This window comes from Passer montanus, unplaced genomic scaffold, assembly GCF_014805655.1.
Source record: "Passer montanus isolate IOZ18808 unplaced genomic scaffold, ASM1480565v1 scaffold38, whole genome shotgun sequence".
NCBI classification, from domain to species: domain Eukaryota; kingdom Metazoa; phylum Chordata; class Aves; order Passeriformes; family Passeridae; genus Passer; species Passer montanus.
The window spans coordinates 8318495-8345648 of NW_024368596.1; the positions used below are offsets into that span (position 1 = coordinate 8318495).

The window sequence follows — 27154 nt, forward strand, 5'->3', positions numbered from 1 at the left end:
CTACTTAGCAACTACTAAACCATCAGTGTGTTATCAAGTGAATTCTATATCAAATCCAAAACACAGCACTGTGTCAGCTGCTAGGAGAAAATGAACCCTATCCCAGCTGAAACCAAGACATACTCTCCATTCCCTTGGTCTCTTAGTCTAAATTAATTCACTCTTGGGAAAAAAATAAAATTCTTGAAGGGTGAGAAAGGGAACTTCCAGCAAGTCAGTCACTTTGCTTTAAGCAGTGGTAAATCCAAAGCAGCTTACCCAGTGCAGAGTTAGGAACAGAAACAGGCACAGTTACCCCCAAGTGCCACACTGTAAGCATGATGCCTTCTCACCTCTCTCCTGGTGATGTCTTCCTGGGCCTGTAACCTCAACAGGAAATACTGCATTTATGCATTAAAATGACAGTTTCAAAAATGATACTTTTGGAAAAAGGACAGATATGCAAGCATGAAATTCATAACTCATTTATTGAATATATATATGCAAGGATACCAATAAAAAGAAACTAATACTGCAAACTACAACTTTGGAAGTAAAGCCAATATAACAGGAACAAAATATACATAACATTGTAGATAGGAATGCATTTACCCTCTTCCATACATTCCTTGTCTTTACACCTAATGTAAATATATGCTAGAGCAAAAGCTGCAAACGTTGGCCTAACCTGAGTGCTTTGACAAGCAACAGGTCTCCAGGGTTCGTTAGGGGCTGAGATGTCACTGCAGACTAATGGCTGTGCATACATATGCAGGAACTGCTTCACCAAGTATATAAATCAAGGGCTGTGTTCTGTTTTTTTCACCTCCATCACTAATATAGTGGAATCTGACTCTGGTGACATGGAAGAAGAGTTACTAATTGCTATCATGCACTTTCAGTTCTCTTCAGATTAATTTAATCTAATGAGGATTAATTTTCTTGTCAATGTGATTCAGCGTATTAATATTTTTGGAATGCACTGATTATCACCTGTCAGATAAGTCTGATATTTCAAATAGATTATCACCTCTTCACTTTTCACTCTGTTTTAGCATGAAGTTCTTTTTCCTACAGGCAGGAGTAAGAGGCAAACTCTTCTGTTACACCACATTTTAGGGCCAGATTTGGCAGACTCAAACCATTGTGGATCAGCACAGCTCTTTGTACCTGAAGCTGAGACTTTGTGGATGTAGGTGTGACTCCTACTAGAGCCTCATCACAGAACCTCCTGTGGAGCAACCCCTGCTGAAGGAGCAGATGTTCTGCTCACCTCATGCTCGGGAGCTGCACTGACACTGAAGCAGCCCTTTCCCCCTGCCCTGGACAGCACAGCCCACTGCTACAGGCTCTGAGCTTGGACTCTGGCTTTGCACCAGCTGTATCCTCAAGATATCTGAACAGGATCCTTGTGATGCCTGTCCTTCCTTGGCACAGTCCTTCTGGGAATAGCAGAACCACAGATCTGTGAGACCACAGTGAGTTGGGGAGATGTCTTAATGGAGAGGTGCAAGGAGCTGGGGAGAAACCTCCCTTCTCAGAGGGTTCCAGGCATCTTTAACAGCACACAATCCTCTTGTGAGCAAAAGAAATGCCCAAAGGCAAAAAGTAACAGTAATAGTAATAAAAAAAAAAAATTAAGGTGAAACCAGTTTTTTAAGACAAGTTTTGTTGAATTCATGATGTTGAATTCTCTGTGAGATGAAAGCAGAAGGTGCCTAGTAAAAAAAAAATCTCAGTAACAAATCGACTCTATTAATTTAACTAGCTAATTTAAACATACCTAGTTCACCTATAGAGCACTTTCATTACTTCTAACATTTCTGGGAAGGCAGTAGATGCTCCAGAATAATCTTCAATATATGCTTGCAAAGATTACATTGCTTTACCAAAAAAAAAAACAAACCCAAAAAACCCCCGCAAACCAAAACAAACCCCCCAAAATTCAGAGAGACTGTCTGAAATTCCAAGCTAAAATACACATAAAAAGACAGTAATGGCAGTATTTTGTCTTTTAAAAAAATGATGTAAATGTTGTATACTATGATACATTGTCATGCTTTTTAAAACTACAATTAAGGACGTAAGAGATGTACAGTAAATACACTGCTGAGGTACATTTCTTCTAAATATTAACACCACGACAGAATTACTCCCCAGCAGGTGATGCTACTTGGGAACATATAAATACAATTTTTACATTGTAAGGCACTTTTACCCAGCATACATGAGTTGAAGTCAGTTATGACAAATTTGAGGCTTGTAAGAAAAGGCTTTTGCTTTTGACTTTGCTTCCATGAATTCTGAATTGATGACAGTTTCACCAGGCCATTTCAGCACACAGGGGTAACAGGGAAAGCAGCCACTTGCTTTTCTGCTGCCCAAAGGTAAAGTGCTGTTCTGGTTCTTCGAGGCAAGGAATGGGTTAATTTATCCATACAGGTGAGTTATCAGACTGAATATTTTACTAAGCCACTGACACAATGAATTAGAGCTCAGTCTCAAGTACAGTCAGTATGCTGGCAGATCTACCCCATGCAAACTTAGTTAAATACAGTAGCTGCAAACAAAGTGCCTTTTTTCCATGGGAGGGCCATGTCTGAGGCACAAACTGAAGTAATTTAAATATTGAAGGATGCTATTTTGCATTCTAAAACTGTTCTGAGTGGCTGAAAAATGTTCATGTTCTAGGAGAAACAAAACACCTTGATAGACAATTTCAATAATCGATCTGTCATTGCAATTCAAGTCACGCTTTTAATTTTGAAAGTTACAAATACAAAATAAAAATGAGCAATGGCATCATGTTTAGAGCAGTAACTGAATATTTTCTGTACACAGCAATATTTCTTTCCAAATGGGATTATTCTCCAGGAAAGCAAACAGAACTGATTGAATTCTAACAGGTAAAATGTTAGAAACTCCAATATACAGTAATTGAGTCCCTCAAGACATTAAGGGAATGCATAAGAAGACAAATGACACACGTTAAATCTTTTAAAAATACAAGTAAAAAATGCTACAGAAACTCATGTTACAAATGAACCGTTTTTGCAATACCAATCACAGAAGAACTGTAGCAGTTTATAGTCAAATCAGTGTCTTTTGCTTGTTTCCTTCCTTCAAATCCAGAAGTTTTTTTGGGAGTTCAGAGTGAAACAAGTCAAAACCCTAAACAAACAATAAGGTGATGTGGTAGCAACAGACAAACATGTGGACTAGATTCAGCTTTTTGGTTTTATTTCAGTAAGTCTGAGGATGTGCTTTAACAGACCAATTGAAGAAGCCAGTAGCCATTAGAAATGACAAGGTGTTTTGACAGCAGTCAGAGGACTGTTCTGTTAGGTTTGGTAGAGCCTAGATCTGAGCGTTCCCTCAAGGAACATCAAATTCTAGCAAGTAGAATTCCATGATGTGATTGTTGACTTGACAGAGAAAAGAAAAAAAAAATCACTAAAACAATAAGGATGATACGTGAACTTTCCCATATAGTGGTCATATGATTAAAAAATAAATACCAATCTAGCAAAAAAGGTTGTTTCCTCATTCTTCTTACAGAATATGGGACCTTTATGCACATTCTTGACAAAACATGAAGTGTTCCACACAACAGAGAACACCTGAGGTATGGACGTCAGATATGGTGGCTAAATTCCATAGTGAGTTAAGAGTTGTAACTCTCTGAAGTAAAAGAGATTGGGCTGCAAAGTCCAAACATTTGTATAGCAGGGTTTTAATCACACTTGGTGAAGTGTTCTTTGTAAATCAGGACACAGAGAGAGGTGGGTTTTTGGGGAAAGAATGAACTACAGCCCTTTGGCATGAGTTCTAAAGCTCACAGCTCAGAACCAACAGCTGCTCAAGTAAATGTCCCGCAAACAATGCCGGGCGGAATGAGCAATCACAACAGGAACAACCTGAAATGTTCAAGCGTGCTTCGTGTACACCGAGTCCTTTCCTACTGGGTGCTTCCCAAGCAAAAACAGCTCTGCCATGTACAGCCTCCGGAACTTGTGCAGGAAGAAAATGCAAAATTCACAAAGTACCAGCTCGTTGCCATCACGGACGTGTCCATGTTGTTAATTAAACTAGCTAAGACCTTCCCTCATTGTGTGAATCCACTAAACAACTTACACATTCCAAATCTTAAAGTTTTTATTCAGTCCAGAAATATAGATCTTACTTCATTTCAATGTCTGCCTTAACTTTTGACACTGTACATATTACATATCATTTATATAGTGTTTCATTTTTTTCCAGACACTGCAGACTACAAACTACATAATATTGACATGTAAAACTCTGCCACTTACTGAAGGCTCACACACATGAACGTTTCAGGCAGTTCAATGAAATTTCTAACAGAGTTGGGTAGTAAAAAGTTACTAACCCTTTTCTGATTTTTAGAAAACAATTTAAAAGAATTAGTAGTTATGATGTCTTAGCCATTCCCAGTTCTATAACTCTGTCCCTTGAACCTGTTTAAAAAATGATGAAAACAATTGTAAATTTAAAATCATACAGAAAAGCATTTCACAGCTTTGACATTACATCTACATTTAGCAATAGAAATGAGGGCCTCCCTTCTTACACTGTTACAAAGTCAGCCAGATTTAAAAAACAACAAATCCTCCCCATTCTTCTACAGTATGCCAATAAAAAGTACTCTGCATACACTAGATTTAAATACTTCACTGCAGTAAACTACATTAATTGTATATTGCGTTTCAGTCTTGGGAACAGATCTGTCAGGAGTAACTTCCATACCTAGTTTCCATTGAGCTGCTGCTGAGGAATGTCATTATGGTCAGTGCCTGATTTGCCACGGCTTTTGCTTTCTCTTTCTTCATCCTCTTCATCTCTTTCATCATTCCCACTATGGTTTTTACAATAGAGTCTGGCACAATAAAAGGAACAGTGAGGATTTATAGTGAAAATATCCATCAAAACCTGACTTATCTCTCAATTAGTTTCGAGATGTGCTACAAGTCAGCTCATCTTAAATCATTCACAGCTTCCAGTCAAGCATCAGTTAAACTGAGGAGGAAAACAAGGGTCAAGAGCAGCCAAGAGAGCCGTGGCCAAAGCCAGCTCTGCAGAGCTGCCTCTCCCTGCTCGGCGGATGCCCTCTCGTGGGCACAGCGCGGCAGCTCAGCCGCAGCTCTTCGGGAAGGAGGGAAAGTTGTGGGGCCCAAAAGGCCCCTGAAGGAAGCTACAAACACATCAATATGGAGGAATCATGACATCAATTTTCTTGATCTAAATTACAGATTAGTGGAGAAGGGAAATATAATACAAGTAAAATAATTTTCTCATTTCTCTTATTTACAACACACAGAAATTTCAGATTAGCAGAGTAACTGAAATGTTTCGTAAAGTCAACAACTATTTAAAAATACCATTTTAAGCTAAATAATATCCTCTTTTTAAAGAACATATTGACTAGCCAAGTTAGGCAGAAAAAGTGTCATGAAATAACTTTACTTTCGTAGCTGATTCAACAATTACATAGGTCCTTACTTATAAATTCCTCGTGACATGTTCTCAATGTATTTAGCTTTGTCTTCTACTCCACAGTGGTAATGGTATGTTTTTATGCAGGCTTTGATTTCACACCCAATAGTAGCACCAGGCTGGCTGCAGAGTGTGCATTTCTGTGCAGGGGAAAGAAGAGAACAGCAGCATTCAGCATCTCACTCTTTTGTCTCTTAGTACTGTTTAATGTTCCTCATACTTATGGCTAACATTTTGGAACAGAGTAATTCCTCTGGCAGATCATCCTTCCAATGAGAAGTTAATCAAAGACATGGTAAACCAGAAACTGTAAGATACCAACCCACAAAAATATGAACACTAGGATTTACCTGTCTGTTGCACAGAAAATTGCTGCATGATTGCAAAACATGTTATTGCACGTCCAAGGCCATTTTATTGCTGCTGAAGTTAGTATGCTAATATATAGACTAGAGTCTTAAATTATTTTTTTTCAAGGAACAATATTGCTAGTTTTTTAGTATATCTCTGATCCCCTATACATTTCTTAGTATTTTAAAAACATCATGAATTTTAATAAAATATAGAGTGATGTTTTACCAGCATCCCCATCTCTAAGATCTTAAAATGTTTTTCTACTAAAACACCAAAACAGTTGGAAACACTGGTTTGTTTCCAATTTTAGAGAATATATTCACTGCAAGAACTGCATATTCTCTAATTTTAAGTGCAGCTCCACATAGTGTGTTTTTAGTAACACAGGTCCAAAGCTGTTACTCTCTTATAGTTACAGCATGGCTAATATGAATCATGATTCTGTGATCATAACAGTTATGTACATTGTCATAAGGAATCCCAAATACCACAAGCCCAAACACCACTAACATTAAGGTGATTCCTATCTGGCTGCCCTTCCCACAAGTAGCAATATATTTTAATTTTGTGTTTAGAAAGAGATAGAAAAGACTGCTCTATAAAAGCAAGGAGGCAGGGCTATACAGGCCTTAGCAGAATCACTAACACATTCACCACTTTCTGCAGGTACATACCATTCTTTTTCCTCTCTTGATTTCTTGAAGTACAGTTTTGATATCAAAATCACCAAATTCTGCCCTTGAAGTTGTTGTTAGCTGGACAGTGCCAGAAGAGAACAACTGTAAAACAAGCAAGTCAAAGTAATGTCAGGTCCAAAGATGTTGGATGAACATCTTTCTTCAAGATGAACAAACCAAGATGTTTGGAAATTTTTTTATAGGAATAACTGAGCACCAAACATCCTGTTTTGTGATCTCAGACAGCATGTGCTTTACCAACAAACTAGGAAAAACCCTGTGCTGAGCAACTAAAGCATTCCTTCTGATCCCCACCTGACTGCTTTAATTAGAGTTGTTGTTGTCTTGGAGAAATTTCTTTTAAAAGACAGAGGAGTAGACAAGAAGTAATGATAGGATGAAAATATGAAGTAACAAATGGGAAATATTATCAATTGCACTACTCAACATTTTAGGAATATTCCATTTCCTTCCCTGTGACATATATGTAATTCAGGTTCAACCCTGATGTTAATACAGCTGTGAAGTCCTGAGGGATGAAAACGGAGAACAGAAGTACCATCCCTTCCATCACCATCCTGGTAGATTCAGCTTTAACTGCCTTAAAATGGAAGTTCAGGTAGACAAAGTAACAAAGAGCTTTGCTAGAGTAAGACTTGAAGCTGCTGGCACACACCAGCTCTCTGTTTAGTGAGGCTGGGTACACAAAGTCAAAGAGTAACTCCACAGATTGCCTGCACTATTTACGCATTTTGAGGTACAAGAATCAGTGGATTTTGTTACCCAAGGCCCCACCTCACTCATGGCACTGTCTGCTCATGTTCTTTGCAATTAGATCCTGTTCAGGCTGAGAGATCATCTAAAGGCAAGAGCTTTCTGGAACTTCCATATCCCACACTCTACTTAAGTCACACAACCTGAATCCACAGGTCAGAAAATTAACAAAGTTCATGGATTCTTCTCAGATTGTGCCTGAAGGCCTGTGAAGCTGTTTTATTCTTGGAAAGGATTCTTTTAGTTAAAACTGCTTTCTGTTTTCCTTTTTAAATACTTCATATGCATTTAAATGCTACGGGAGCATTTTTAATAAGCTAAAGCATCTCCCTGAGCTAATTCCATCTCTTAGCATGAAGCCAACTTTTACTCATATTGCCTGCAGTGAAAATAAATGAATTGCTCACTTTGTAACACTTCAATGCTTAAGATCATCAGCATACAGACAATACTCAGCATAATTACATGTGAGGGTACTGTATTAAAATCCAAAATAGTAATTCAGACAAAATTCACAGAATAGACTGGTTAACAACAGTACTGTTACTCACCATGCACTTATAGTGTGCTGCAGCCTTTTTGGCATTAAATATATGAAGCTTTCCTCTAGCTTCATTTTCTTCTTCACCTGCATGACAGAATCCACATTTAGGTTTTGTATCACTGGGGCTGCTTCTGTGGGGAGACCTGTCTCTCTGAAAGAAAAACATTTTACTAAAATATACTGCTGGGATACAAATAAGGTTGCAATTTTAAAAGCCTGTGGCCACCAGCTGGAGGCTCAGACAAATGCAAATTTTAATAAAACTTATATTTCAGAGAAGAAATATGCAATTCTCTCTTCTAAGAAGTTTAGCATATTTACTGCTTACATAGGAACTGCTTTCTATTTCATCTGTGCCATGTGAGGATGTAGATCTAGTGTCTTCTGATTGCCCTTTTAAATTTGTTTTTCTTGGCTTTCCCTTACGACCCCTCCTTTTTCCTTTGGGAGGTGAAGGCTCCAATTCATGTTCATTGATATTTTCTTCTAAATCTGCTTTAGAAGTCAGAAAACATCATTAAATAAGATTCTCCACAATTTTATGAAAAACAAACTAAGAAAAAAACCCAAAAACCAACCCACAACCCATCAACACCAGACAAGAAAAATCACAACTTGTATTTTCCAAATTTTGGTCAGAAATAAAAATAGCACCTTTTCCCTATTTATTACAAACATGCAACTGCAGATCATGAAAACATTACTTCTTACATGTCATACAGCTTTGCATCTTTATAACATAAGAAGGTTTAGTGTTTCTTACAACTGCTACTTTCAGACCTACAATGTGTCCTCAGACACACATCTTCACCTTCACTGAAAATAACATTCATTCATTTAATCTACACTAAAACTGGAAAGTTTTCACCCATGAAATATGCTAATAATTTATTGTTTTAAGATGCATAACCCCAATATAAATTGCCCTTGATAGCATGCCAGTGTACCCAAATACTACCTCTCTCCTTGCTTAATTAATTGATGCCTGGTGACTTAAGAAAAAAAAATCATCCATTGGGTTATAACATCAAGCTTTAAAACTGAAAAGTACTTTGCCTTCAGTGAAAAAATCTACAATTTTATGTCATTACAGAGTATTTTTAGATCTGCAGCTAAAACCAGCCTCCAGTTCAGAGGAAATGATCCCCACTGATAACATCCCATATCAAGTATTCACAGGCCATTCAGAATATAAGACCACATTTTTAAATACAGACATAGCAAAGAGCCCTGACAAGTTCCTTTGCAAATGTCAGCTGAGCTGTGAATGCTGCACAGAGCTGAGCCCAGCCTTTGGGCACACTGTCCTCTGCACAACTCACAGCTCTACAGAGGATACAGATCAATTCTACAAGATTGAGATTGCTTCCAGTAAGATTTAGTTAAATTGTATCTGATAATTACATCTAACAACCAGCTCTTTTCGGTCACTAACAACTGTCCTACTCACAGGAGCAGTCTCTTTTTTGTTCCTTTAATCTGCAGCACCCACCCCTGCTTGAGCCACAAAGATATTTCAGACTTGTTTAAAGAACACACACAGACCCTGCTGAAGGAGTTTTCTTCTCAAAACCCAAACCACAACCATCAGTATGAGCCCCCAAAGAGAAGGAAATGGTAAAGACCTGGAACATTCACTTAATGGATATTGCAATATAGTTTTAGTGTCCAGATAAGACAACTTAGCTGGAGACTAAATGCTGCCTTGCCACTCGTCTTTCTGATGTATTGTCACATAAAAATCAGATCACATTTCTGCCTTGTGATAACAGAGACTCAACTGCACAGAACTTGAGGTCAACATATTCCACAGCCACCAAGTGGGAGCAGAAGACAACAGAAGCCCTGGCCCAGCCTGGCACACAAGGACATCCTGTTCAGCTCCATCTATTGTATCTGTCACTAAGCCCCAAGAAAGCTACAGCTCCTGCTCAGTTATTCAGGAAGGACAGAAAATTCATCCAAATGCATCACAACAGGTTATACTGACATTTATACAGATCTGCAAATTATTTTGGTTTAAACTTACAGATTATTCAGCTATATACAGATTTGCCCAAGTTGTTACTAAGACACAACAGTCTGTCTACAACATCCCTATACTTTAATATATAAACTACTCTTTTCCAATTGCATGTCAAAAGCACCATTTATTTTACTCTGAAAAAACTAAATACATGATGAAACAGATTATGTAATGAAACAATACATTTTACATTTTCTTCTCAGTATTTCCTATCTAACATTATTTTCATTTGTCCCCAAGCAAGATTATGAAATTTAGACATTGACCTCTTAGACTGCATATAGCAAATTTCATTGCAATCTGAAAACCTTTTTCAAAAAGAATTCTCTTTTTATGTTCACCACATGAACTCTCTACTGATTAGTCAAAGAAATTTGTGAATATTTGTCTCTATTTTTACAATTACAGAAATCATAGATGGTTATTTTAGAAAACAAGTCTTACAAAAATATGACTATTGAATCCATGACCCTTTAAATGACATCAGTAAGAAGTTAAAAATATTCCTTCCAAAATAATTCAATAGACTTCCCTACTATTTCATGAAACAAAACAGAGTCCATTCACTGCCATCCCTTATCTTTCCACCTCAGTCCACCCTTATTTTCTACAATAACATTAAAGCATGTCCTGAACTCTTTACAGACCCACTTAAAAAACAGAAGTGAGCTATAATTGCTAAAAACCAAGCCCACCTTATGAAAACCAATTTCTTAGAAGTGTCAATCTCCTCATAGAATAAATTCTTAAGTGCTATTTTTTAGTCTACAATTATTAGCATATATAAGATTTGAAAAGTAAAAATACTGTATTTTTAAAAGATAGTTTCAGTGTAAGATAAAAAAAAAATGAAGAATGTGCAGCTTTTCTTAAAGGAAAATCTCTCTTCTTTGCTCAAAACTACGACTTTCAGAGAAGTTCAGACATGAAAATCCAGATGCTACATGATATCCCTTCACAAAAATACAATTCCTTGAAGATTTACATCTCCTTCTTCAAGTGACGTGGACCTACAGAGTAACTGCACCAAGATGTGAGGATCTGCTCTACCACATCTCTCCTCCAAGACTGATCCCTCAAACATTAAAGCTCCTCTTGTTTTTACAGCATCCTGAGCTTGCAGAGCAGAACAGGGGGACTGTAACCAGCTGTCACACACATCTGCCCTGGATGGTCTCCATGTTTCATTCACAGCTTGGTGGGTGCCCTGTCCCTCCCCTCAAGCCCACTGCCAGCTTACCCAGTGTCCCTGGCATCTGATGGTTGGGTGTTTCCAACTTCTCATGTCAGCTTGAACTAAGGAAAACACAAAAAGTTGTTCAACTCCTCCCTGACCAGGTGATGTTTTATCATGGATAGCACCCATCTTCTGAATCCCCTGAGATTCCCTAGAATCCCCTCTTCAAACTCTTCAGCTACCCCCCATCCCATATCCCATTACTGCATTGCTTTTTAAAATCATGACAATTTTCTAAAAATAACTTTATCTAAAGTGTTCCAAGGAGGTTTCTATGAGCTTCCCTCAGAAGTCCCTAAATGCTAGATCTGAAAAGAGCCCAATACACAACATGGCCTGAGAAAGGGAGGGTAAGGGTAGAAAACAAGAAGAAACAATCTACATTTCAAAAAGCACCTAGGGACATGATATTCTAAATTCAGATGAGTAGCAACAAGCCCCTAAGTTGCATTTGAGAAATCCATGAGCAGTACAAAGTACCACAGAAGGAACCCTGGCAAAATGCTGTATTACATCAACTGTTAACAGGGAGATTCAGCTTCAGAGAGAAATCTAAAAATTCTCCTTTGATCATGACTAGAAGGAAAAAGAATCAAGATGTTTTGCTGTTTAAAATAAGGCTTGGCAGAGAAGAGATTGAGATATCACTGATCCATACTGCATCAGCTTGAAATACACATGGAACCCCTTTTCAAAAGCCGGGTTAAAGCAAAGTAATACAGAATTAAGTGATTTAAAGGTTCTCCTTTGATCATGACTAGAAGGAAAAAGAATCAAGATGTTTTGCTGTTTAAAATAAGGCTTGGCAGAGAAGAGATTGAGATATCACTGATCCATACTGCATCAGCTTGAAATACACATGGAACCCCTTTTCAAAAGCAAAGTAATAAAGAATTAAGTGATTTAAAGGCTGTGAAATAACATGTAAAAAGAGGATGTGTACAATAAATATGGCTCTATTTACATCCTAGAATAAGAGAGCCAGAAACAAAGCAGGCTGATTTTGTATGAGGAAGATAAAAACTAAAACTACTGGCAAAATATATTTGCAAGTAGAACTGGACATGAAAAGAAGCCAAAGCATAGAATGTTGAAGGGGCTGAGATCTGCTGCTATATAAATCTGAAATCACACATATGCAGGTAAAGTTTTACAGGGCATTTGGGATAAAAGAGAAATTAAAAATTCAAGGAATGAAGTCAATCTTAGTAGATTTTTAGAAGAGAAATGGAATATAGCAGAGAAAGAAAAGAGTACTTCAGCATGCTACAGTAAAATCTCATTAAACTATAGCAGAAACCAAATAAACCATATGAGCCAACATCATTGTTCTAAATTGGAAAGAAACATTAAAAAAAAAACAAACCAAAAGAGCCTTTTGGCCCAGTAGTTAATACTAAAAATGTGGATGCATCTATAAGAAATAATAAGAAACAGGGATTTGCATAAACCCCCTTGCAATCAAATACAAAATCAGGTAAACTAATCATGAAACAATAGCTTTTATCAGTAGATGATGTGAAATCAACGACCAAAATGCTGAATATATTTTTTGTGTTATCTTTTTCAATGGAAAAAGAATAAGTTACATTAAACATTTCTAAATTAAAGTAAGAACTGAGAGGAAAAAATTAAATTACCCCTTAGGTCCTGCCACTAATATATTTTCCAAAAGCCCCAGATACTTTAAGGAACTGATGACTCTCATCCAAAAGTTATTTGTTATGAGGTATTTGAGATTATTTATTTAATTAAATACATTTAACACAGAAAAAAAAAAAAAAAAAGAAGTCCTTACTAACCACACAATTCAAATGCATTTTCAAGCAAAGAAACACTGGCAAAGACTGAAGACAGATGATGCACTTGGCTTATTTGCACAATCACAAAGCTTATGACCCTGGTATGATGAATTTGTTGAGTAGCTCAAGTCTCTCTGTGTTGTTACTCTCTTGTCTAGATGAGAGGGAGAATCAGAACACCACAGGACAGCTCCTCAGACAGGACAAACCATTCACCACACGACTTTTACATTTTTCCTTTTCCTTTAGCCATGTGGTTTTCCATAAGAAAACTCTGGAGTGATGCTCCTGCACAGATCCTCATTAGTCTATAATGGACACTGCTAATTCCCTGCTCCTGTGGCAACACCACAAACACATCTGATGCCACACCCAGAGCACTCTCCAGGAGACAGACACCAGGCAGGCTGAGTTAGCAGAGCCAACGACCCCAAAGTGCAACATTACAGAAACATTTACACCTGACTGTTACTGCAAACAACCCGAGGCAAAGCTGTGCTAGGACCAGTGCTGCAGAAAATGCAACAGGGAACAAACACTGCTCAAAGAATCCAAAGATGAGTCAGAATGTTACCTAACTAGAATGCCAAAAAGTTGCAGATGTTTTTCCTGCCAGTCTCTGGTTTTCACAGCACTTTGGGAAAGTACTCAGTGTACTATAGACTGCAGTGTCCCTAAATAGGTCTCAGAGAAATATCACCCTGACTCAACTTACTGAGCAGTGTGAGAAGCACAGATTCCATGTCTGATCTTTAGAATGACATGAAAAGGATGCTAAGACAGGGCATGTCCTTATTTCCACTGTGGAAACATATTTCCCTGAGGCTCTGAGCACAGCTACAACAGAAATTACAGATATTTTATTTTCTGACCCCACAGTTCTCAAGCATCTGCTTTAAACATTAACAAGAGAAGTCACACAGCTCTTTATTAGTCTTTGTCTTACCACTGTGTAACAGATGAAATTACATTCTTATCTTAGTTTATATTAAACTATTCCTCATCAGCTGAATTTGTTTTCAATTCAACACATCAGCCAGGGCAGCCTCACCTGCAGGGAACTGAAAGAGGCCAGTTTTTTCATTTTTCAACAATTATTTCCAGTACATTGGAATAAATTGCAACAAACAGCTCCAAAACGTAATTTCAGCAATACTTCATTCTTCAAAAAGAATAAATGCAATTGTATCAAACTGAACAGTAATTCAACTAATGGCTAGCTGTGATAATTTGAAAGCACTGGCACAAATTCCTGTAACCTATTAGGTACTGAAAACTTAGCTTGCCTAAAATGATGAGGAAAGCTGTTACCTGAAGTTCAGTTATTTTGTTAAGATTTCTAAACAGCAAGCCAAAAACCTAGATGTCCTTTTTCCAGTTAATGAGAACAAAGCACAGAAAAGTCACTCTGAATTACAAAAAGGAAATATAGGAGAAATACAATTTTCCTATTCTATGTCATCTAAATACCAGGCCATACAGATAAATTAGGTAAACCCAACAATCCATTGAAACAGATAATGAATTTAAGAGCACAGTACTCTGCTGCCATGTTTCACATTTTCATAGTCAAAGAAAGCAGAAGGTAGTTCATCAAGTCCTGTCATATGAAGAAAAATTAATTCCTATCACTCATTAATTTTGCCTTGATAAGTAGATGCCAAGACTGATGAATCCCCACACCACCTGAATTTCTTAACAGCAATACAAAACATCTATGAGGTCCTTTTCATTAAGTCTTAGCAGGTAATTTAATTCCAACATAGGTCCTTCAACATTATTTCCATGCAGCCTCAAGAGATTTTCTTTAACTGTTATTAAGTATTTAACAGTCTTTTTAAACTAGAACTTCTAACAAAAGTGTATGAGCCAGATCTCAGACTTGGGCAAGTATGGCCCAAGAAGCATCCATTTTCTAGGGAAGGGAAGGAAACATCTCACTGTAATACAGCAGCTCTGCCTACAGAAAATAAACTGTTCTGGACAAACCAAACACCCCTAAAACCTATTTGAACATCTACTAATAGAAGTGACAGAATAAAAATACCTGGACTGGAACAATTAAACATGGATACAAACAACTAAGCATAAGAACCCACAGATGTTCTAAACTGACCACCAAAAAAACCACAACAAATTAATAATAATAAAAAATCCCCAACCCACAGAAGGAGCAGTTAAGTTTCCATTAAAAAGGACTGAAGGTTCCAGCACCTCCCTGCACCCACACTGCGTGACAGAACCACAGATAAGCTTTAACTGTTTATTAGGAAAACCCTGCTAAGCAAAGATTAATGAAAATGAAACTAAAACAAGATTAAAACCAAAACCCACTGTGTTAACATCTCGTTTCCCTGCCTAGTCTAGTCACTCTCCTCTGCCAAGTCCGTTATCTGGTTTCACACACCACCATTCTTTCACATTTAAATGCCTCCTTGACATTCACATTCTCATCAAGAAACAAACAAAATACATATATAAAGCTTAATCTCACCATCCAACACCTTCCAGTTGTCATTTCACTTAGCAAACTTCAGCATTTAAGTATTAAGGAAAAAAACCTCCCAAGTCTGTTCTGAAACTCTGAAAACCATCCTGTAATTTCTGTCTGCTAAAGTTAATCAGTGTTCAATGTAGCAAAATACCATAGCTATGGAAATGACTTATAGCATTGTAACAGGAATATACAACATATATTTCTACTTTCTTTGATTTAAATGAGTCCCACAAAAGAGCCCCAGCTTCTGGTGTTATTAAATCCACAACTGTAAGTAATAATTATTTTGTGGGTAAAGTTTCCAAAACTGTATGGACTAAAAAGAAAACATCTTATTTGGGAAAGAGCACTGGGTGGAATTTCAGTGAAATATTAAATAAAGAACTGAAAATAGGAATGTGAAGTACAGCTACATATAGTTCTAGAAGTGCAGAGCTATTTCTAGAAATGTAAAGCATGACAGAAGTAAATATTTCAAACAAAAAAATGTGTACAAAGTACTAAATAATAAACCATCAGGTTCCTTGGCCTCAGCTGTTCTGACTGACATTGAGGGTAGGAGAGACGAAATACAGAATCTAAGAGGCCCTTGATATGAGTCTAGATTAATGTTTTAATAAACCACCATCATCAACATTTAATAAAAAAACCCACTCATTTTCCCCAATATATCTATATAAAATTTAAAAGCCTTTGCTGCTAGAAAATTACACTGTAAAACTGGAGAGAATGGTTTCTGAAAACTCTTAAAGAAAAGCACAAGTTCAGATCCTGCAAGGAATCCCAAGAAAAGTAATCCATTGGTTTTGAGCTCCATGCAGAATTGGAGGCCTTTTTAAACACATGTCAAACACTGAGACATTTGTGAGCAAGTATAAAAAAATATTTTAAAATATCAGTTAAAGAGATTAATCTCTCTGGACTCAAAATGTCTTTAATATTCTGTGTCTGCTAACACACAAAACGACCCCAAAATAAACACAAGATAACACAGCCTCTTCTCTCTGGAGAACTAATTATAACATAGATATTATTTTTCTTGTTTAAACCCAGTAAGAGTAAAATTAGAGTTTTATATATAGGCACACAACAATAATTATGTAAATAGAGTAAAAAAGAGAAATCCATTTTCTTTGGTATTTTCTGCTGCCTTCAGAATCTTTCTGAACATTGAAATAACATTCAAACCTTTCCCATTGCAGTCTACTACCTGTTTCATAAAAAGCAATACATTATCTAAAAAATACATTTGGCATATAGACTGAAGTGATTTATGAAGTTTAACTTTTACTAAACAGTTGTATAGTCAGTTAAATCTGAGGACATTTCAGTTGAAAACAATGCAAGAAGTAAACTACCAACTGCTTGCTTACCCAAATTCAGATACTGTAGAAAAAAAGAAAAATACCTTCATAATAACACAACAGCACAAGTAATTTGGAATTTTAACAGACCACACAATATATCTACATTTGTGGCATTTCACTATTTTCTGCAAAGCTACACAGCTTTCATGAATGGATCCATACAACTTTTTAAAAAAATCAATATGATTTAAAAACTTATCTGTAAGTGAACTCATCAGAACCCTTTATATTTACTCCCAATAGTAGTGTTTCTTTTTTCAAGAGTTAAACTCTATTTACGAGAACAAAAAATAATGAACATTTAGGAACATTAGCAAAAATCAGCTGTTACCTGACCAAATATTTCAATGTTAATATTGTGAATACTTAACTACAAACATAAGCCAGCTTCTTCCAAGAAGGGAATGTATAACTTCTACCCAAACTTTGGTTTTATGGAGCATTGTATCTTTTGGGCATCCTAAAATTTATGGTCGGGGTTTTTCTCCACCTCAGTCAATAATTTTTAGAGAAAATACAGAAATCAGATGGACTTCCAAACTCACTGTTTCTCAAAAATAAGTAGTTCTAATTTTTACTGAAAACATTTAAATTCTCCAGAAAAATTAAATTTAACCAAGTATCTTTCTACAATGGGAAAAATTTATAGTGAATAATTTTACCTTCAGAGTTATGCGTAGTTTTCTTGTGTTTTCGACATAAAATCCTATAAACAAAGTAGTTGAAAACTGTCAAGTCAGTCACGAATCACAGATTATTTACTCATCTTTTAAATTTAAATGCCAGTACATTTTTCTCCCACTTATAAGACTCACTGATACACAAATCTGGCAGTGAAAATATGCTTTTCTAGCACATCACTATTTTGAATGCCACAATCATAATTAGAATTTTTTGCAACAGTTTTGTTTAGATTCCAAAGTGGGGTTTTGCTTTGCTTTGTTGTTTGTTTTTTAAACAAAGAATGTAAAATACAAATTTAAAAATAAGCGTAACAAATAAATAATAGTTACATGTAAATGCCTTGTGAAGGTTTCTCTCTTATCTGAGCTTTATCATGCAAAGCACAGTAGTAGTGATATGTCTTGTGACATGTTTTCACATCACAGCCAATGGTCGCTCCAGGACAGTGGCACAAAGAGCACATCTGGAAAGGAAAAGAAAGCACAATTCATGTTGCTTTTTGTTTAGTGCTTTTGGGTTAAAAAATAATATATTTACCACTCCTAGTGACAAAACAAATGGATTTACGCACTTGGTATTACTCTTACTGCTCTCGGGTGTTTTGCATAATTTATTTTAAAATTAAGAAATTTATTACAAGAGCGCCACAGTGCAATAACCATCAGATGCATTATCAACTCAAACACCATTATCAACTCAGTGAAGAAAATAATTAATTTATTTCTGTGGAACGTATCTGATGAAAGTCACAAGGACAGTCTGTTTGTACCAACCATTTCAGAAAAGTTAAAATCATAATTGTACTGTTTAATTCTGAATTATATTATAAAGGCAAGAGGGGGGGAAAATATGACAACCATTTGAGAATGATCCTGCAGCCAGAAATACTGACAACTTGTAAATTCACCTCAGCAGCTAACTTTAGCATCAGCAGCTAACTTTACTTTTATTTTTTATAGTTATGTTCTGAGGTCCTTTCCAAAATACTGAATTTAGTGAAATATTTGGAAAACACAATTAATTTATTTCAACTAAACTAAGTTTTGCTCTTTGTACTTATATTGCAAAAAAGATTACAAGTGAGGCTGTTGCTTCACTCTTCCATTAATTAATTCTTCTTGTACCAGACATGTAGACAACAGCAGCTATTTAAATTAGCCTTCTAAATTGCTCATGGTCCTTCTTATACTGTGCGAGGAAAGGAAGTAATTGACAGAATCACAACATTTTTCTCTTTATTGTTCTCTACTGACTTAATATTCTCCAAAATCTCAGGATTTCCCATTAAACTCACCTCCCAAGACAGCTGGAGCTTTTTCTTTGTATCCTGCATATCGCCAACAACCCCAAAAGGTTGCAATCAGTTCCAAGTCTAAGTATGCAATGTAGGATATTCCCTACATATATATAATCTATATCTATCTCTCTATCTCTGACGATACATTTTTTCTCCCCTGCACTCATTTAGTCAAGTTCTCCTTGCTACTCTCAAATATGCCAAAAAATATACCACCAAAGCTACCAAATATACCACCAGCCTGTTTTTCAATTTTAACGAAGTCAACTGAACAGTAAAAATGTCAAAGCCTTGGATCATCTCCATTTACTCCTCTGCAAGCTCTGAAATGGTACAGTTATATACTGTTGCCTAGTTGTTATCTAATTTTTATGGGCATTTTATCTCATAAATCTGTTATACATTATGGTTTTATATATAATAATTGCTGATCAAAGTCCTTTAGAAAAGCCTGGGCTTATATATCCAGCCAATCAAGTTCAGTCAGAACCTCGGTTTCTCTGAAAGCCAGAAATGACTGAAAGAAAACTTTGTTTTTACGAACACCAAGATGTGTCTGTAAAACAGAGCACACACATTCTATCCATGTTTCTATAAAGTAATAAAATACTTATTCCACTGGTGCATATCTGCTGTCCAAATGGTCACTTAAGTCATATTGGGTTTTTAAGAAGTTTGATAAGCTGCAAATTAGGTATGTTCTTCAAAAAAAACCCAAAACCTTTCCATTCACAGATACTAAAAATAATACAGATAATTAAAATAATTAGGTTATCAGTGAGTTGTACTTCCAAATATTTAGACTTCGTAAGCTTTTGTGTCTGGCCTACCAAGATTTGACCCTACACCTTTTCTCAGACACATCCATTACCATCAGAAAGTCTCTACATTCTGTCACTGTCACTCTCAGGTCCCCACTGTCAGAGCCCACCTGGCCAGCAGCACCTCCTGAGGGAGGACAAACTGAGCCCAAGCCACCAAGATATTCACCTGACCCAGTGCTCTGGGGTTTTTGCTGAATGTGCTCCCCAGAATGGACCAGGCAAGCAGACCTGAGAGAAAGGATTTGGGCTGATGATAAACCTTTACCTTTAAACTTCCCACACACCAGTGGAGAAAGACAAGTTCCTCCAGAGTGATTCGGAGCTGCAGCTCTCTGCCAGCTACAGAGACAGGCACCTAAGATCTAAAATTATCTTGTATGTTTTCTCGAAAGAGGAACCAACTCAGGACCATGAATCCCTTAGACTGACCAGATCCAGGTTTTCTGCAAAAACCTGAACAAAGTGCCTTGTGCACACAGCTGGTGAGCTACAACAATGGAGCCATGGCAATAGAAGGAACATAAAGAGATTCAGAAGCAGAAAGAGAAACCACCAAAGACATAAAAGGAAAAAACCTTTAAAACCCTTTAAGAGACACAAGAATCAAGAAGTTTCTTTATGATCAGTAGTTTCATTTACTACCATGGTTTTTGGAAAGTCCTAATCACAACATAAATGACTTGTGAATAGTTATTTCTTTCAGCCAACTAGAGCAAATTAAATTCCCTAGATGGGAAAAGATTCAAATGAAACAGTGGATGAAATAGTACACTGCTATTATAAAATAGTAGTTCTGCAATAATACTTTGGACTTTAGTGGTCCAAGAACTGTAAATACATAGAGTGCTTTAAATAACCAAGCTGAAAGGTTTTGATTTGAGGAGTGAACTGATCATCTGGTAAAATTATTTTAAGAAGAACCTCACTCATTTCCCCAAGTTGGAAAACAACTAGCTCTAAATAAATAGCAATAAAAAATTCCTTATGAATTGGCATCTCAGGAATTTTTAAAAAGTCATTGCTACTCAATCTCTTTAATTTGGTGGAGCTGCAATGACTACTGCATCCACATACCTCATAAGCCCTCTACATTCACAGCATTATTTTTTAAATCAATACAAAAGGAGCAAAAAGTGTATTTGGTAGTTAAAAAACTAGATTCTGGCAGTAAACTCACATAATGGTAAAGGCACAATAACAACCTTCCCAGGAGCCTAGAATGTGGATTTCTTTCAGAAATCTAACAGAAAATATTAAATACACTGAACAACTTTACAGAGGGTATGAAAATACTGTCTTCCATTTTCAAAAGCCAAAAGAGGGACTTACCAGTTTTGTGCCTCTCTTTATTTCTTTCTGAATATCTTCAATAGAGAATCCACCAAGACTCTCATTATCAGTGTGTGAAGAAACCAGTGCGGATGAGAACAGCTAAAATGGCAAAGACAAAACCCGTATTTTAATTTTTAAGGGTATAAGTGATAGAGAAATGTATCGATATGAAACCCACCAAGGTGCAGTGGTTAATATGTGTGCCAGTTCCAATCTGGGTGGCTTTTCCACGGGTTTGCAGCGTTTTCCCGGCTCCATCCCGCTGCCGGTCACTCACCATACACTTGTGATGTGCCGCCACCTTCTGGTTCTCCGACATCAGCAGCTGCCCACATTCGTTATCTTTATTCGACCGACAGAACCCACACTTCCTTTGTCTGGAGGAGACTTTCTTCTGTCCGACTGAGCTTGTCATGATTTTAAATGACTTTAGAATGCCACTGCAATCCTCTCAATGCTACAGGGAAAAAGACCTGCAATCAGCATGTTAACATCAACAAAAGGCAAATTAACATAGCTTCATAAATACAGTGTTGGATGCTTGGAAGTGGTTTGTTCCTTTTCTTTATGCTACTTCAATATACCCAAATAAACAAGTGACTGGCAGAGGCAGTATTTTGCCAAATTTGAATGAAATTTCTTTCAGCAATAAAAAGCAGTTTCTTTATGCAAAAAAGTTTGAGAATTAAAATAAAACTTTCCATGCTAATAAAAAAGCAGAAAATGGAAAAGAAATAAGTGGGAAATACAACAAGAGAATCACCAGGGAAAAAATGTTACTTCAACTAATTTTTATAGTTATTTATTACAGGAAAGGAATTTATAGGAAAAAAAAAATGTATGTACATGCAATGAAATTCATGCTACTGAACTTCAAAAACAGAAGCAAAGAAAAACAGAGAGTCCAGCACAGCCTCCCGCACAGGTTTGGGCTGTAAAGGCTCACCAAGTCTCAAGGCAGATGAGTAAAGAGTAGAGATGAGATGATAAAATGTTACCACATTTGGTATCAGAGGTGTCTTGTGGCTACCCAAACAGCATTAGGAACAAAATTTTAGACACCTCTCTGAGGTGCTGCAGTGGAAACCTCTCCATGATCCACAGTCAGTTGGGCTGGACCACACCAGGTTTCAGTAAGTGCACGAGAACTGCTGCTGTCAGCTCAGAAAAGTAACTTAAAATTGAACTCAGTATGAATCACAAACTTTTCAAGTGCTACCAGCAACATGTTTTAAAATGTAACACTGAGGTCACAGCGCCCAACTCAGGCAGACACAGCTCGAGCGAAAGTGAGAATGCTCAATGAGTGTATTAATTTCTTGGCCCAGTATTAAGATGTTTGTGTTCATTTGCTTCTACACCTACCAAGAAATAAAAAAAAAATAATCTTCTTCAAATAGACTTTCTTAGAGCTTTTTAATTTGGAGATTTGAGCCTTATTATCAGAATTTGCCACAACTGCAATAAAATCCTCCTTAGCCTTTCTCTTCATTAAAACCACCGTAGGGTCTGATATTTGTGTTGGAAAGAAGTGTAAAATCCAGCCATAAATAAGAGAGCAGAGTTGCAAAACATCTGGACTGGGCTACAATGGCACAGATCTGCATGAAAATACACGGCAGGTCTCTGGAATTTGCACGGCAGAGCCGGGGCTGTCAGAAGCTCTCAATGCTGGTATCACTCACTGCTGCTCTAACCGAAAGCAAAGGAAGGTCCCCGAGTTTCCGTCAGCGTCCTCCTGCTGCCAGCCCAGCCCCTCCTGCTTCGCCAGAATTCCACAGCATGGAGCTGCCGGCCCTGCCCCGTTCAGTGCAGAACTCCTGCTCCACAGGTGCCTGTCCTGCCCCTCGCCCCTGCCCTCCCAAAGCTCCATCTGCTTTCTGCTCTCACTGGGAGCAGTTTGTACCGCGGCGCACTCAGAACAAGAATGCAAAGATTTCTGATCTTGCTGATTTGCACAAAAAATGTGCCAATCTGGATAAACTAGTCACACCCTTTTGCAGTGGCAATAGGGAGTTCTTAAGTGTTAAAATACAAAAGAATTATTATAGTGTATTCTTCTAAAGAAAAAATAAAACAAGACTATTCTGTAATCCCCTCTGAGCAGAAAGAATAGTTCCTGAAGAGACAGACAGATATGTATGTATGTATGTATATTTAAAAATAAAAATCTGGGTAATTTTTAAAACTTAAATAATATTTGGGAGCAGAAAATAACCTACAAAAGACAAGTAGGAAGTAATATCAAAAGATTACTTGTTTACATCTCACATTCAATAGATCAACACAAATCACACAGGGATGTTGAGAAATATACTAACAAAGTAATGTAAAATGCAAAAGTTCTGGTTTTGTATAAACAGTGTAGTATGCACACATACAATCACTTGGGTCTATTGGTTTCATTTTATATTCAGATTATATTATTAAAATATTGACACCAGTGATACCAACTATTAAAAGGAAGATCAGGAATTTCCTTGTACATGTGCACAGGTCCTACTGACTCTCAGCAACAAGAATTACTAATAGAACAGAGCTACCTTTCAATTTAAGCAGCAAGTTTGTATTTTAGAAAATGAAAGTAATTTATAACACACATAAAAAAATTTAAGTGGCTCTCATCATATTTAATTTATAGGAAAAACAACTTTCCAAGACACAAGACATAAAGAACCTTCTCACAGCTCAGTGCTTTCCACCTCCCAGTGCACTACAGGCACACCACTGCAGCAGCAGCAGAACCTGACACAGCCTGACTTCCTCAAGTACTTCTGCATAATTAGATTTTTTAAGGCTCACAGTTAAAAATAATGCCAATCTTTACTCAATACATGGATGATGATGTTGAGAAAAAAAAGCAAATATATGTCTTGAAATGCTTCACAGTTACAAGTAATTTAACACTTGAAAAATTATTCAGAACGCAAACAGGCCAAAAAGGAAATTCATGTTCTTTTCACCATCAGATTAAATTACTCTGAAAGCATTTTACAAGGGTATCTAGAAGTTTTGTTTCCAACCCTTCATTTGTTGGTGTTTGTTTGTTTTTCTTTTGTTTCACTGGGCATTTACCCTATTTATATGTTTTTAAAGAGGGTTGAAACAAACTTTAGCACGAGAAACAACTGTAGACCTCTCAATGAATAATATCTGCTTTCTCAAAAATGTGAGAAGACACTACTCTCAGATCACTTCTCTTTGTGTCAAAATGCATTTATCCTGTCCATTAAAAAATGAAACAAAACATTTTCTGAGAAAGACGAACCAAGTAATGCAGCTACAGCCCCACAATTCTGAATCCAAGTACTCAAAATTCTGGTTTTATCTCTCAAGTTAAATCACCCAGAACAACTAATCTAGTTTGCCAAGCATCAAGCTACATTTCATAGGAATGAGAAAAAATGCAACTCAAAAACAGCTCAGTATTTTGGTTTTCCATGTTTAAAAGGCTAACAAATGAGTAAGAATTACAAAAAACAGTGATTGCATCTCCTATTGATAGAATCTTGCTTGTCAGCCTTGTCAGTCTCACAGACTGGATCACAAGGAGTGATGTACTGTGGAATCACTGGCTGGGAGATTTTCACTGTCTCCACCAAAATGGAACAACATAGTACAGACACAAAGATTATTTCACACAGATCAATTTTCCATGGGCTTGACCTAAGAAATGAGAAGTTACATGAACCCCAGAATCACACAGGCAGAAATTCACTCAACCGTTCTCCACCGAAAAAATTTGGGTTCATTTGCGTTCACATTTCTTATGTGCACTAAAGTATTAAATGTGGTGCTTTCCTTCACAGCATCTTCATTTTATCTTTAAAGCAGCAGTTTTACACCCTCCTGTAGTTTCTGTGCTGCTTTACTGAGCTGTAGGCAACAGATTTCCTAATGTAAAAGTGCAAGTTCAATAACTCTCAGGACGGGATGCCCTCAGTGCATGAGGCATTGTTCAGCACCACAGAATGGAAAGTAACCTGGACTCTAATTTCTGTTTATTTCCCAAACACGTCTCAGGAGCCTGATTACAGGAGTTCAAACCTCACCTGTATTTCCTACAAAGAACACTGATCTACATGCTGCACGTGTAAAGTTTGTTTTGCTGTGTGACCTGTACGATTGCTGAACTGTATTTCAAAAAAATCAGAATTTATATTTGTGAAGAAAATTTCAGACACCTAGGGAGAACCTGTGAGAAGTAAACAAGCTTCAGAAAATGCCACTGCAGATGCTGAAGCGGTTTGGTCTCTCAGGAAAAGCTGCAGAAAATATTTGTGCAGATTTTTCCATGATGCTCACTGGAGTCACAAGCTTACAAGTGCTCCGCAGTTTCCCGGGTCGGACACCCATTGTCGGGAGGTTTATTTTGGAGAAGGGGGGAATGGAGAAGGGGAGAGGCGAAATATCCTGTAGGGTTCTGTGGCTGAGAACCCAAACCACAGGTCCCACGGAAATTTTTATCCAGGAGTTACATTCACACAGCATCCTACAACCACTACAAAAAGTAGGACGGGAATTTATCCATGCAACTTCCTTAAAAAACCCCCAAGAAGACACGGACGAGGGGGCAGATGCGAGGGGAGAAGGGCAAACCCTCGAACAATGAGAGCAGAGCAGGTGACTGCAGCTGACACAGGGAGAGCCCGCGGCCAGGGAGATCTGCCAGACGGCGCTGAGGGATCTCCAGGAAAGTTTACATCCTCCCACGGGGAGCGGGAGATGCGCCGGTAGCGGCACCCCTGCCGCCGGCTCCCGGGGGATCCACGGGGCAGGACCGGCCGCACCGGCCCGCGGGGCCCGGCCGGGCCCGACCCCTCCGCGGCCGCGGGGCTCCGGGGGGAGCGCGGGGGGCGCGGAAAGGGCGATTCCCCCCGTGCCCGATTGGCGGGAGCCCGGCGGCCGCCGCTCGCAGCCTCCTGTGCGCACGCGCGACGACGCGCGCGCCTTTCCCGCTCCCCGTTCCCGCTGTCCCCGCGGCGCTTCTGCGCGAGGCCGGGAAACGGAGGATGGCGGGGGTGTGTGGGGAACGGCGGCTCTGCGCATGCGCGCCCGTCGCCGCCACTTCCCCGCGAGGTCCCGGCGCGAGCGAGGGGGGCCGGCGGGAGGCGCGGACACACAGGGAGCGGTGCGCATGCGCGGCGCTCACCCGCAGCCGTTGTTGGAGGGGGTCGTGTTGCACCCGGGACTCGCGCTGCCGCGGCCGCGCAGCCGCAGTGCAGCGCGCGTGCGCAGACCGCGGGGAGGGGGGGGCGGCGGCGCGCGCGCTCCCTCACGGCGCCCCCTTCACCGCCCCCCACCCCCGACCGCCCTCACGGCCCGGCGGAACGGAACGGAACGGAACCGAATCGAATGGTCACGGTTGGAAGAAGACCTTCGAGATCGTCCAGTCCGGCCGCCCATCCACCACTGCCGCCACAAGCCCTAAACCGCATCACTCAGCACCAGTTCTAGGTGCCTCAAACACGCCTTTGGTGGCAGTGCTGGGTGATGTGCTTTAGTGGTTGCAGTGCCAGCGCTGAGTGAGTGGCTGGATTTGATGATCTTGAAGGTCTCTTCCAGCCTTGACAATTCCATGATCCCAAACCACATCACTCAGTGCCAGATCCAGACATCTCTTAAACACCTCCAGGGACGGAGACTCCATCTCCTCCTTGCGCAGCCTATTCCAACACCTGACCACCTCAACAGCGGATTTCTTGTCTCTAATCTGACTCTCTGCTGTCGCCGTTTAAGGCCGTTTCCTCCGGTCCCCTCCGTGCAGACCCGGCAGACCAGACCGGCCCCAGCTCCCCACACGCTCCCGTCAGGGGTGACGAGTTCCCCCGGAGCCTCCCGGAGCCCCCGGCTCCCTCAGCCGCTGCTCATCACACTCGGTCCCCAGTGCCTGCAGGAGCTTCCCCAGGGCCTGCAGGAGCTTCCCCAGTCCTTGCCGGAGCCCTGCTGCCCTTGGCTGCAGCACCTCCACGTCCGTGTAAAAGTAAGAGGTCCACAACTGAACACAGCACTTGAGGTGTGGCCTCACAATAAGTAATACAAATTACACTTCTTTTTTACAAAGTTGTCATATTGCATGTGTTGACTGAATTACAATACAGTGAGAAACCCAAATGCTGATACACATTTAAATTGTCAAGCTGCTACCATTTTACGTCACAATATATGGGTGTTTTACACACTTATCCCTGCAGAAATTATTCTGCCGTCTTGTTATTTTGTTCATTATATTTTATTTATTCATTA

At 38.7% G+C, this 27154-nt stretch overlaps 1 protein-coding gene across 3 annotated transcripts; it reads right to left on the minus strand.

Moving 5' to 3' along the window:
* Positions 1–448: 448 nt before the first annotated feature.
* On the minus strand, positions 449–21396 carry PHF6 (PHD finger protein 6). Of its 3 annotated transcripts, none has more exons than XM_039717517.1 (10): positions 21186–21396; positions 20906–21007; positions 17785–17918; positions 17434–17477; positions 8171–8337; positions 7850–7993; positions 6522–6626; positions 5500–5633; positions 4747–4876; positions 449–1697 (listed from the first exon to the last, which is right to left on the minus strand). In XM_039717517.1, exons 1-9 carry the CDS (start codon positions 21321–21323, stop codon positions 4747–4749), a joined length of 1098 nt encoding a protein of 365 aa, XP_039573451.1. In that variant the 5' UTR covers positions 21324–21396; the 3' UTR covers positions 449–1697. The 3 variants fall into 3 exon arrangements, with proteins under 3 accessions (XP_039573451.1, XP_039573453.1, XP_039573450.1); XM_039717519.1 differs by having other exon boundaries at positions 449–4457; positions 8171–8334; positions 21186–21393; XM_039717516.1 differs by having other exon boundaries at positions 449–4457; positions 21186–21393.
* Between the last annotated feature and the right edge of the window lie 5758 nt (positions 21397–27154).